Consider the following 13,582-nt stretch of genomic DNA (forward strand, 5'->3'; position numbering starts at 1 on the left):
GGGGAGAACGCTCTTACAGCACTCTCCGGAGCGGTAGCTGACACACAGTCCCGGAGCGGCTTTCCTCGGCACGGAGGTGGCCGCAGGGGAGGGGGCTCGGCCCCACGCCGTGTCCGGCGGCCGGGCAGCGAGGGCGGGCCGGAGCGGGGCCGGGGCGCTCCGGAGGCTCGTTCGCTGCCGGCGCTCAGCCGGGGCGGCCCCCGGCGGGGCGGGCGGGACGTGTCGCCCCCGGCCGGGTCCCTCCCGCCCCGTACTTAAAGCGGCGGCGGCGGGCGCCGCTCCCGCTGGCGCCCTGACCGTGTCACCCCACAGAACATGGCCCCGACGTGCCTGCGGCCCCTGCTGAGGTACCGCTCCTTCGCCATCCTCTTCCTCACGCCGCTGCTGCTGCTGCCGCTGCCCCTCGCTGTGTCCACGCGGGTAAGTGCCTGCGGGGCCCCTGCGGGAACAGAGCCCGGCTCCGGCCCCGCTGCCGCCCAGCCGACCCCGCTCCGAGCGCCTCGGCCTGCTCCCGGTGCCTCCCGCGCACGCAGCCCACCGTGCCCGGTAGATGCAGCTCCTTCTGGCCAAGACAGGCCCACGTGCGGCTGGCGTTTGGATTTGTCCTGTGCTATGTCGTAGCGACTGGAGTGGGCTGAAGGGCCGGAGTGCGCTCCCCAGCCATGTGCTGAGGCGCCGCTTCTCCCGGCGTGTTGCTTGGTGGCCTTCTCCGTCCTGATGCAGTCAGCGATATGTTGTATGAATTGGTCAGGATTTCAAATGCCCTGTCCTCCAATTCATCCATCTTACTCCAGGGATGGCGATGGCACAGCTCTTTTGCGTTCAGCGGAGTTACACCGGCATGAAATTGGAATAACCCAGGGAAGTTTGGATTTAATGCCTTGTAGCCTTCTTGACCAAGTGTGAAAGCTCAGTTCGCAGTGTTTTAGCCTACTAGAGCTTTGGAGACTATTCTAATGCTAAAAACAACCTTTCTTCTGGGCAACTTGTGTCGCTCAGTCTGTTTAAAAATACAGGAAAATTTTATCTCTGTTTATATACCAAATTGCCAACCCTTCTGGTTTACTGGTCTAAATTATACCAGTATGGCCTTTCAGTTGCATGGTGGTGCTTTATGTAAAGGGGAATTTCTGACTGTTGAGCTCTACTTTGGTCAAATCTAGGAAAGGTAATTTCCCAAAAGATTGAGTAAATCTTCACTTTGCCATTATTTGTAGGCATATTGTGTCAGTAGTCAGACCTGAGAAATTACAATATTTCACGATGGGAAAGCAATATTTCTGTCAATGACTGCTTTTTCATGTCTCAGCCAACGGGCAGGTCACTGTGTCTTGTGTCAACTGTACAGAAACACCAAAGAGACATTCTGTGGCAGTTCCCACAAATCACAGATAGATATAGGTATAAGTACAAATATATATTTAATTCCAAATCTTTGGTTGTTTGAATTGGCCATGGTTATTGGAGTTAATTTATAAGCATGGTTGTGTTTTTGAACTTCACACTCTCTAAAACCAGTGTTCTGAATTTTATTCACTTACAGTTGTTTATCTATCTTTCATACTAGCAACAGATTAACCACAATCAGTTCAGCCCAGCATAACTGCAGTACAGCATGAACTGTATAATGAGCTGACCTTATATGTATAAAGGGAATTCAGCAGTTAAACTTCTCTATAAAATTAAGGAAAACACAGCCCTATTTGCTAATATCACCTGATGTCAGTTTTTAAATGTCGCTGTCATACCATTTATTTTAGCAGTAAAGTCACATTTGTTGTATTAGACTAAAATCCTATAAACACATGTTCTAAATAGGAGCAAATACTGAACTACAGAACACTGACTTCAGCTTTCAAACAGTTCACTGTTAGCTAATGAATGCTTGCTTCTCCTGACAATTTTTAGAGTACAAACCACAGAAGGCTGGGATGCAGAAATGCCTGATCAACAGCCCAAAAAGACAGGTTGCAACAATTCTAAACTAGGGAATCCCCTTAGCAGATTGGGACAGTATGATTTGGGAAGGTAGTTTAATACCTCTAATGTGCTTAGACACAAAAATTATAAAATTATAAAAGAGTTTTACTATAGGAGTTACTTTAGAAAGCGAAAAACTTTTAAACTATTCAGTGAAGTAGTTTCTGAGCTCAACTGTGTTACTGGACATATATCAAAGACTTGGGAATTTCAAGCAAGCTAGACATCCACATTGGGAATTTTTGCCATCCATTTAAAAAATTAACTCTATATTGCTGTTCTTGGCTCCTAGATGTAAAATCTGATGACCTCAACCATCAAGAGGTACTTGTACACAGCAAACTGTGCACTTACCTAGTGGTGGAAGATTTGTTTTTCTCACAGCATTTATTTTGTGTGGATGTATTAAAGCAAACACTATGGTCTTCTTAGTCAAAAAGATCTTTTTATACAAGTGACTTCAGAACATGATTTAAAAGCACAGGTTTAAGTCCTCATTCAGCATAACTTGTTAAGCTACAGACAGCGAACTGTGTGAGGCACTTGTAAGAGCTACCAATGTGTTTCTTATCTTTAAAAAGTTTCTAATGCTTAAATGTGTCTTATGTTGCAGGAGGCCAGATGTGCATATATCATCATCATCATGGCTGTGTACTGGTGCACTGAAGTGATCCCCCTGGCTATCACCTCCCTCATGCCAGTGGTATTTTTCCCTCTACTTGGAGTTCAAACTGCTAAAAAAGTAAGGAACTTGTGCAATCCCAGTCTGATATAGAGAAATCCCGTGCTCTAATCTCTCATCGATGTTTAGCCAATAAGTCTGTATTAGTGTTCAGGTTCTCATATGGGAAGATGCTGAGCTACACACACATTTGCCCAAACTGTTAGGAGTGGGAGGCTTGAGGTGGTAGAGGGGAGGGTCTCTTTTGGGCATGGATCCTGCCGGTGAGCATCCCGCTAGTGCCAGGAGTTTGTGTATTCCCAGCCTGTGGGAAAGCAGTGCTGACTGTCTTCTGGGAGATCTCAAAATGCATGGGACAAACTTCTGAGAGGACAGATGGCATGGTGCCAGCAGGTATGCTGTGTCCTCCCCAGATCCTGGGCCATCTGTGCTGAAGGCACAAGGCACGCACAGGTTGTATTCAGGTTCTATAGCCCAGGTTCACTACTGCCCAACAAGCTGGTAAAGGCAGGTGTGGTTGCTGAAGGTGCTGAGAGAGCCCTTTTGGAGCTCAGTATTTCCAGCACCTTCCATGCTTTGGGCCCCCAACTGTATTTTAGGAAACTGGTGTCATTTTGCACAATGATGCACAAAGAGCTCCTGCCACAGGCAAGTCAGCAGTTACACAGATCAAGGGTTCAAGAAACGACAAGGAGCTCTCAGGCAGCAGCTTCCTCTTGTTTCAGTGTTGACTGGGGCCTGGTACAGTCCATGGATTTGAGAGGTTGGTAGGCAAATTGTACTGGTGAAGCAAGTATTTTGGCCTGACTTCCCTTCTCTGTCTTTCAGGTGTGCTTGCAGTACCTAAATAACACAAACATGCTCTTCTTTGGAGGGCTGATTGTCGCAATTTCTGTTGAGCAGTGGAATCTTCACAAAAGGATTGCACTGAGAATCCTTCTGATTCTTGGGGTGCAACCTGCATTGTAAGAGTATTACATTGTTTTTTTTCTTACCTCTTGTCTGTTTAGCAGAGATCTAGGGATGATATTTAACAGTCGGCAGAGAAAGGATCCTTCAAGAGCCAATTTAGCTGTACTTGCACAGATTTTCCAGGAATGAAGTCTCTCAACAGGAACAGTTTATTTGTCCTTTATCCAAAACTAGCATCTAACTAAATTTTAGGGGCTTGCCACTAGGGACAGAATTATGACAGATTTAATCCTGCACTGGGATTTCTTCAGTGAAGGTAGCAGAGCTGTCCTAGAAGGGAGTCTGGCCCTGCTGTGTAGTTGTGGATGTTGCACACATCCCTGCCTGGGCTTTGCTCTCCAAATTACAGTGACTACAAAGCCTAGCAGCACTTGTTCACTTTCTTCTTCTCTGCTGAGTCTTTCTCTCTTTTCAGCCTCATGCTGGGATTTATGATAGTCACTGCCTTCCTGTCCATGTGGATAAGTAACACAGCCACCACTGCCATGATGGTTCCCATTGTCCAGGCTGTCCTGGATCAAATGGACAACACAGAATATGATGTGACCGTGATGGAACAAGCAACTGGGCAGACAAATACAGTGATTGAGCTGGGAGAAAAGAGCACATCCACTGCAGTGAACGGTAAGGGCCTGCTCACTAATAAGCTGATGCTACTGAACTTGCTACACGCAGCTCCCCAACCCAGGAGTGCTGTGTACCCTTTCCAAGGAAAGAGGATGGTAACCTGACAAATCCCTTAAATATGTGACATTTAGGTTTTACAAAATAGCTTTCAATTTTGATGACTGCCATTTTGTATGCTAATGCTAGATCCCAGACTGGTTATTATGTTCTTTTGTTCGAGCTGGAATCCTCCTCCCAGTTTCCCTAGACTTAACCACCTGTTTAGGGAAGTGAAGAGCATATCCTGTGGGAAATAACCATCCAAACCCCCAGCATCCCACTTTCTAAATCTTGTGAGTATCAGTGGGGACTCAGCTTCTAGGCCAGATAGGACTATTTGAAAAAATTGTGTAAACACAATCTATTTTGGTTCTAGGATAATAAATATATCTTCATTGACCAGGTTATATGTGGAGGTGGGGAGAAGAAAGAGGACTGCTTTAAAAGCCACATGGAAAAGAGGAATTGGTGTAATTTGACTCACTGTAGACAAACTGTTCTTGTGTGTGATCTTACCCTGATGCTTGATTCCTCAAGGTCCTGTGCCAATGCTATGGTTCTGCAATAGGTTTCACTTCATTTGAAATTTACACACAAACTCAGACTCTTTCATTTCACTGCTCTGCTGTGCTGTTACAGAGGGCTATATTATTAAATGTGAATAAAGATCAGATTCCAAGTGTAGCGAAGATAATAATAGTGTGCAAAAAATACCCTTTGATATTGATGAGTTGATTGTAATTGCCATAAATTCTTTGTCCTGCTCCATTAGTCCAGTCAGACTTCAAGATTAGAGTGTTAACCTCAGAGAACAATGGACACAGCAGTAGAGTTCCATGGTTATTGTAAACTGACATAATGCCATGCAAGGATTTGGGTTTCAGTGGGAGTTTTTTTCTGCCTATATTCATATCTTTTAAAGCTAGTTGGGTTCTCACTGTGGAATTGGAGTGGTTCCAGTAACTACAATATTTGGCTGGTGGTAAGCCTCTCTGTGAAACAAGACATTACTGATGAGAAGTTGTGGCTCTGATGTGGGCAACAGCATCCTTGGATGTAAACCCACACTGTCAGCCTCTTTTTTCAGCTCCTCATGAGCATTAGTCTGAAGTATTTAGGGAAGTATCTGTGGGTTTTCAAATTAAAATAAATGGCAGATACAGACTGGAAGCACTAAGCCTACAGACTCTATACTGAGCTCTCTGCCTTTCCAACTTTACCTGAGGCAAATAATTTTCTTTCTGTCTAGTTGTAAGCAATGAACAAGTCCCTGATGACCCCAGATCTTCTGAGGAAAAGAAAATGAGGAAGCATATATGCAAGGGAATGACACTTTGTGTATGCTATGCTGCCAGCATTGGCGGAACTGCAACACTTACTGGAACAGGACCAAATGTAGTACTGAAAGGCCAGATGAATCAGTAAGTAATTTTTGCTGCTTCCTTTAGTTACACTGTCATACTGTTTGTGTTACTAATTGACTGGTCTTAGATGACAATTTCACTTGTGGACTTCAAGCAATAAGTTGAGGAACTGAGACTGAGAAATGTGTATAAAGTGTTTGGCCTTTTTTTTTTTTTTTTTTCCTTCAGCATCTTTAAAAAGGAAGCTATGTGGTGGAATTAAGGTCTTCTGAGAAAACTGGAAATATTTGTTGCAATTGACATGCAAGGGGTTGATTATGAGATATTAGTTCTTCTGTGTCCTCTTTTTCAATTGAAATACAGCACATTAAAAGAGGAACTGCAGTAAAGAGAACCAGAAGAATGTAGATTAACTCTACTCATAAGCACACTGAAGAGAGCTAGAAGGAGCTTGGCCCCTCCTGTAACACTGTTCCTCCATGCTGTGGCTGTGGCAACTGTGCAGTTGTGTTCTTTTCTCATTGCTAAACTGAGTTTGGGAACTGATCTACATAGAACCTAATCTGCAGTGGAAATTTTCCAGCATTGCTTCCTTGTGCTGCAAGTACTTCAGCCTCAGCTGTTACATTATCTGTTGGTTTTAACACCCAGCTGGAAGTTTGCTATTGATATTTTTCCTCTGATCATTATTGGCAAACACGGAGAATAACAAAAATTGCCTTTCTTAAAACATTGTCTTCATTCTTTCAAGTCAGCTAGCAATTTTTTCATCTGTTGAAGGCAGCAGAAGTACAGGCATTAATTTCAGGAAAGACATTTCCTGCTCTCTTATTAGAATAAATTGAGAGGAAGGAAAAATATCCTGCCTTGGGATAAATGAACAGGCGTGTTGGAAGTGAAAGGTGTCTACAATGTGTGGGAGATCTTTCAGCCACATTTGACTGACTGAAACCTAAAGTATCAACATAAGCTCCTATATGCATCAAAGTGAAACACGGGGAAAACTGACAGTCATTTAAGTTCTGCTCTGAAATCAGGCTGCCTTCCCCTGTGACTTAAGTTAGGCTCTGGATGTTAGCTGTGATTGCTTGTAATGGTTGCCCTAGATTTACATGTGTGATTGTCACTAGCACGTATTAAAGGGAGAGTAGATTACTAAATGTTTTGACATTCATACAGAAAGTCATTTCTTTACAGGTTATACCCCAACAATAATGATATTGTGAATTTTGCTTCCTGGTTTGGATTTGCTTTCCCAAACATGATCCTGATGTTGGTGCTAGCTTGGCTTTGGTTACAGTGCTCCTTCATTGGTCTTAAGTGAGTATTTATCTACACAATATTGTGTAAACCCCTCAGTAAATTAGTGCAGATCAGCTTACTGAGACATCTGGCTAAAACAAATGCACTGACCAGTTATTAATTTTGTAGCAGAGTGAGCAGGTCGATTTCACAGAAAATTTGAGGTCTGGAAACCTTTTGTGTTCATGGGAGGTACATTAAGGCAAAAGCCTTATACATTCTAAATCTTCAGACAGAATTGCCTTTTTATTTTTAAATGTTTCAACTGTGAAGTTCAGCCCTAGGAGAGCTGGCATAGCTGGTTTGCAGCCATTGATTCAAACCTGACTTTTTCATCCTGGGTTACTTCAAATTTCCATCCTTTGATAGACCCCATTCTTCTGTGAGAACTCGTGTGCCCCCACAAAATGCTTTGGCACTGTTGTAAATTATTTATGACCTCTGCTGTGGTCTGTGTCTGTCCCCAAGAGTGACAGCTTCAGAGTGATAAGGATGTTAAAGCCCTCTAATATGTTCATACTTACAGTATTTTTTTCTCCATTTTTCTCAAAGCTTTATAAAAAGCTGGGGCTTTGGGACCGAGAAAACTGCTAAAGAAAAAGCGGCATACAGTGTGCTGAAGGAAGAAATGAAGAAGTTAGGCCCTATCTCTTATGCTGAATTAAATGTCCTTATCTTGTTTGTATTGTTGGTGGTCTTGTGGTTTTCCAGAAACCCAGGCTTTGTAAAAGGCTGGGCCTCCAGGCTCTTCCCAGGAGGAGAAAAGTAAGTTTTTTTTGGTTTTTTTTCCATCTTTTACCCTCTTGGTTATTAGTCAGATTCCCTTGCTCATACATTCCATTTTGAATGTGGGATCATTAATTCCAACTTTACCTGACTTCACATCTTTGCTGGGCTTGATCCAATGGCTTGTTACATTACACTACCAATAATCTATGCTTTGACAGTTTGTACTGCAGTAGAAAGGCTGCAGACTGAGACAGGGAGCAAGCTGAACCTCCTAAAAGAACAGAAAATTCTGTAATACTAGTTTCAGTCACACTGATGTACACCTTGGTATTTTGTTTGTATCAGCTCTAATCAGTTGCAGTGACACTTGAATATTTGGTAATATCACCTTTAACCAATACCTTAAAACTCACTGGAAAATTGATTTTGTGCCTTGAATGGCTACTTTGCATAGTGTTTGTGCATGGCATGTTAGGAACATAAAATGTACATTGGGACTGTCATTCAGGCCATTTCTTTAGATGTCTGTCTTTGAGATACAACTGTTGAATCTTGGCTTGAGCACGAAGAAGGAACCGTGCTCCAGGAGGAATGAATTGTCATCCGGAACTCTGGTTTTTAATGTGTATTGTAACTTGTTTCTTCTGTTATTTTGTTGATATTATGGCAGGTCTGAGAGACCTCAGACATGAGCTAATGACCCATTTTGCTCAAGCCCCAAATGGGATGGCAAAGATCACTGACAAGAATGCTGAAAGGCAGCCCTTTTCCAGGAGAAAGGTGTCCATTTTCTAACCTGCATTCTCTTTTCTTCATTAGGTATATCACTGATTCCGTTCCTGCTATGTTTATTGCCCTGTTATTGTTTATCCTTCCTGCTCATAAGCCCTGGAATCCAAGCAAGTCTGACGCCGAACAGACTGAAGAAGGTATTTAAAAGGGGGATTGTAGTGTGAAACAGCTAACCCACTCAGCTAACAAGGCAGAAACATGTACTGGATTTTCATGCAGTTCTTTAGAACAGCTCACCTACCTCCCTTGTTGGGCAGGGCTCGGTCCATGCTCATGTGTGTTACCCTCAGCATGTGCAGATTTCTCAGTACTGTGCATCTGCCCACCGGTATCTTATAGAACAGGAGACAAAGTGCCTTCGCTCTCCTAAAACGTGTTCTACTTTTCATTTCTCACTTCAGATACAAAAAAGCAATTTTTATCAGCCTCGCTGCTAGACTGGAATGTGGTTCAAAGGAAGATGCCCTGGAGCATTGTGCTGCTGCTGGGAGGAGGTTTTGCTTTGGCTGATGCAAGCGCAGTATGTTCTGACATCTGTTTTTCTCTGACCCAAAGGCGAACTTCCCTGGTTTGGTATCTAGTCCTGTATTACTGGGCATGCACCCAAAGCCAAACCCAGTAGTGAATTTCAAAACTGGAGGGAGATGTAAATTAACAAAAAACAAAGAGAGGTGAATGCTTGTGAGTCTTTTCCAAGAATTTTTGTTCTATGACCAAATTTCTTTGATTTACCTCTTGAAGACTGCCGAGTAGGTTGGGATCTTCACTGTCTGGACAGTCCAGAAGAGCATGCTTTCTTATTTCTGTAAGCATTCCAATTCCAGCCCTGGCTAAAGAAGTAGAAGTATAGGTAACATCTCTCAGATTTTCAGAACCATTTGAAGTTTGTTAAGAGGTTATATATCTTCAGACTTAAAGCAAAACCACTGCTGAAGTTGTCAGAAAGAAAAACCCTGGGTTGATGCTGTGTTCATAAATTCACAGAAAAGGCAGCCAAATTCCCCAAACAAGAAGGAATCTTGAGGTGAACCATATTGTTTCCTTCATCACTGCTAAGACGCATCTAAATCAAAGGAAGTGTTAGCAATCAGTAGTGCCATACTTTGGGGAAAGTCATGTCTAGATCTAAGTTGTGTGGCTAATTAGCTTTAAACCATGAGGCAGTTTAAAGCTCTAGGCCTTACATTTATCTGCATACATCACACAGAAATTACTAAAGCTCCAGAGCATTAAAAATTATCAAAGCAGAGATTTTGTCACCAGCTTGTATCAACTACTGACTGTTTTCCTACAATCACTTCCTACAAACATTTCCTAGTTTGTAGGAACATTCATACAGAATCATAACCTTCAGAAACCTTAGAAAAATGTGCCATGAAGCTTCTGGGTCATACATTAAGTATTTGCAATAGCCTCAGAAAAAATTCTTGTTTAGCAAGAAAAGCATAATTTTGTAACCTGTGTGTGAGCAAGTACTTGGTGTCCAGAAGAATCAGAAAAGTGAGATTCAGTGATATGTCTGGTTGGTAAGGAATTTCTTTTAGTTTTTGTGACAGATCATTGTACTTTTCTGGATGGTGTTTGTATAATTCAGGACTCTTAGCATTATTTGACAGGAATGTTGCCCATAACATGGCTTCCCTGTTTCTGAGCCAGGGGTTCTAAACCTCACTGAAACCCACTTTTTTCTTGCAGAGCTCTGGGCTCTCAGCTTGGCTGGGTCATCAAATGACTCCCCTGGGATCTATCCCCCCATGGGCCATTGCAACAGTGGTCTGCCTTATTATAGCTGTCTTCACTGAATGCACCAGTAACGTGGCCACAGCTACCCTCTTCCTGCCCGTCTTTTCATCCATGGTAAGATTGCTTCTGTCCTGTACCCTGTCAGCTGGAGGATTGGAGTTAAACTGGGAAAAGGAATATTGTATTTATTGTCTTGGATGTTACTCCAGTGTACTTAAAGGGAAGCCAGGTCATGCCTTCTGCAAGATGTAGGCACTGGCCCTGGAGAAAGTGAAGTGACAGTCACTTTTTCACTACAGATCAGCAAACATCAGTTACTTCTGGTCATTTTGAACCATCAACTTAGAACTGGAAAAACACACACACACACACAAAACCCAAACCAAAACAAAATCCAGCTCTCTGATGGTGCCTTTGAATAATTAATCTTCACATTTTATGCTTAAATACTCAAAGTGGTAGGCCTGATTATTAGAAATGTGTAATTTCTCAGGTTTTTTTAAACAATTTTAAAACTTAGGGAGGAAAATCTGATAAGTTTTGTTGTCTTTTGTGAGCAGAATCGGAACTGTGGCATAAAAAAAAAATAGGTTACTTTGTTCTTTAATTAGAAAAGGACAAGCACTTTATTCTAGACTATTTCATCAAAGCAAAATTACCCCAGTCAAGGTACTGAGCTATTAATGACTTAAATTGGCACTTAAGTTTTGACTCCCACAGAGTTTATGTAAAGTCTAAGAGTGTCACTTCGTGTGCCTAGTAATTATAATCCCATTCTTGTGTTCTCTGGAAAAAGGGTGGTTCAAGGTCAAAGAAAAGATTGTTGGATATATTTGACTAGAAATCTAAATTATACCATAGAGCAAAACAAACAACATGAAAGAATCAAGCCTTGTTTTTAAGTATCATGGGACAGGAAACAGCAGCAAGTTACCATTAAGCACATGTAGATTTCAGAATAAAATGTTTGTGAATTATTCTGGTGATGTAATACAAGGAAACAAAATAAGCCTATGTATCTCCATCCCAGTGGTCTGGGGTGGATTGATACTTTACGCTTTTCTTTTTGAATACCATCAGAGTGATTCTCTCTCCATCTAAATGCAGGCTTCATCTGTCAAGATCCACCCTTTGTATGTTATGCTGCCTGGTACTCTCAGTGCTTCATTTGCCTTCATGCTACCTGTTGCAACACCACCAAATGCAATAGTGTTTTCCTACGGCCACATCCGTGTTTTGGATATGGTAAGATAACTGCCTTCCCCCTTATCTGAAATTCTCCATTGCTTTCTTCCTGAAATATGGTGAGAGTTTAACAGTACCTTTCTCACAGGCTTTGGAAGACTTTACAGACTGGCCCAAGTGAAATGAAAAACTGACAAGTCATAAGTCTCTGAAACCTGAAGGGTTAAAGTACAGGCATGCCCTGCAGTATTCTGGGGCTTTGGCAAGGGTCTAAAGCCTTGTCTCCACTGGAGCTGAAAGCAGAAGGTAGCAATCAGTAGCCTTTGGCTCTGGTCCTCTGATTTTCTGCCAGACCACACAGGGCAGGTTCTGGACAGAACACACAAACATTACTGGTTTTCTAACTGGGTACTTGAAGAGAGCATAAGCTGTTCTCTAACTAATAAGAACAACTTGTTACACATGCCTTTAAGCTCCTAGACTGGTTATATACATAGCAAAGTGCTCAAAAACATTGCACAGTGTGTTCCCTGGTATCTCCACCTAAGCAAGAGCAGAAGGCAGTGGATATATACAATGGCTATATCTGTGATTTATTTGACTGTCTTTCTTGCTACAATTTGTTGTTGCTGGTTTGGACTTGCTGTGCTGGTGTTTGATTATTGTTGTTGGTTTGGATTTTTTTCCTGACAGGTTAAAACTGGAATAGTGATGAACATCATTGGAGTCTGCTGTGTCACACTGGCCATCAACACATGGGGAAGACCTATGTTTGAGCTGGACACATTTCCAACCTGGGCAAACACTACAACAAACCAGTGAGCTGTGAAGAATTCATGTGTTAAACAAGGAAAGTACCCTTAGTACTCCCTATTGCCTAAAGTCCTGTATAGAGTCTCATCATCACTTCAGATCCAGTGTTGGGTCTTTGCTGCCTTCCAGCAGTCACACATCAGTTCAGGTTTGAGCCATCCCAATCTTACTCCAGTTGTGCTGGAGCCAAAAGTGTTTGCAATTATACAACCTCATGTGTCAGGATCATAAGTATGATTAAGTGATCCGTTGTACCTCCAGTCAAGGTCAAGAATTAGGATTTACCAGACTTTTGATAAAGAGAGGGGAGGCTGTTGTATCAAATGGTTAGAACTATTATATCATTGGTATGTACTTGTAAATCATTAGCATTGAATGTTGCACTCAGGCAGGGGCTGAACATTCCTTATCTATTCCTTGTATCTACACGTCAGCAACTGTACAGAGAAATCCCTGTTGTCACTTGTGTAGTGAAGAAGGGGTACGTGCTGTCTGACAAATAAGATACAGGGGAGTATGGGTAGATGATACTAAGCTTGGCTATCTCAGTTCATGCAGACCAAAACTCCTCTACAACCGGTTCCAGCTAAAAGGTGTAGGACAGACACTTCACCATCCTGTTTGCAGAAAAGAACATCCTGAAAGTTTCTTGAAGGGGAGAAGTTGCCCTCACCTCAGCTAGTGAAGAGTTTCACTCTGTTGCTGGACAAGAAGGAAGCAAATGCTATTTTCATCAGCAGTCACACAGGGTGATTCGTGGTCAGGAGTGCTGGGCCAGGGGAAGTGTGCATGTGAGGTAATAGAGAGTGTTGGGTTTGTTGTAACTGCAAAGTATTGGATGTGTCACCCCTCTGTACTGTTAATAGCAGTTTCTTTTTGAGGCACTTTTATGACATCCTGTGATTGACTCATATTTAATTTAAATGAGTGGGTTGCATAATTAGAGGCTGGCAAATAAAAACTTTCTAGAACAGTCTCCCCTCCTGTGCAGTATAGTGGACCACTTGTATCTGCATTAGCTTTCACTGTAGCACAGTGTTGCCCCAGTAAGATCCAGGAAGGTACATGCTGTAGTGAGTAATGCAAAGCACAGATTTTGACACCACTCTTAAATGTCTTCAGACCTGAATATCAGTAGTTTCTCTTCTTTCATCAGCTAAGTGATGACTCAAGTTTGCATCTCTGAAGATGCTCAGGTGGGACCAAATCAGGTGGCATACCCTACAAACTGTCTTATTCATTTCAGAGTAAAGGATTATAAGAATCTTAAGAAACACAACCAGTTTTTAAGAATTAATGTTGTACAAACTTTCCAATATAACAGGCACAAATGGGCTTTTCTTCATCATCAAGC

The 13,582-nt window shown here is 42.4% G+C and overlaps 1 protein-coding gene across 1 annotated transcript; it reads left to right on the top strand.

The window, feature by feature from the left end:
• Window positions 1-312: 312 nt before the first annotated feature.
• On the top strand, window positions 313-12,623 carry SLC13A5 (solute carrier family 13 member 5). Its single transcript, XM_066333639.1, has 12 exons — window positions 313-420; window positions 2,594-2,722; window positions 3,491-3,627; window positions 4,050-4,258; window positions 5,550-5,721; window positions 6,862-6,984; window positions 7,519-7,731; window positions 8,515-8,624; window positions 8,889-9,007; window positions 10,183-10,344; window positions 11,338-11,475; window positions 12,109-12,623. The coding sequence occupies exons 1-12, from the start codon at window positions 316-318 to the stop codon at window positions 12,235-12,237; spliced, it is 1,746 nt and encodes a 581-aa protein (XP_066189736.1). The 5' UTR covers window positions 313-315; the 3' UTR covers window positions 12,238-12,623.
• Window positions 12,624-13,582: the final 959 nt, after the last annotated feature.

Source organism: Sylvia atricapilla, chromosome 20, assembly GCF_009819655.1.
Source record: "Sylvia atricapilla isolate bSylAtr1 chromosome 20, bSylAtr1.pri, whole genome shotgun sequence".
NCBI lineage: Eukaryota > Metazoa > Chordata > Aves > Passeriformes > Sylviidae > Sylvia > Sylvia atricapilla.

Excerpts from the sequence above, each read along its gene's own strand:
- SLC13A5 (XM_066333639.1), top strand. The coding sequence starts at position 316 with ATGGCCCCGACGTGCCTGCGGCCCCTGCTGAGGTACCGCTCCTTCGCC. Across the intron at positions 6,985-7,518 it reads TGCTCCTTCATTGGTCTTAA|CTTTATAAAAAGCTGGGGCT; the intron begins GTGAGTATTTAT and ends TTTTTCTCAAAG. Across the intron at positions 7,732-8,514 it reads CTCTTCCCAGGAGGAGAAAA|GTATATCACTGATTCCGTTC; the intron begins GTAAGTTTTTTT and ends TTTCTTCATTAG.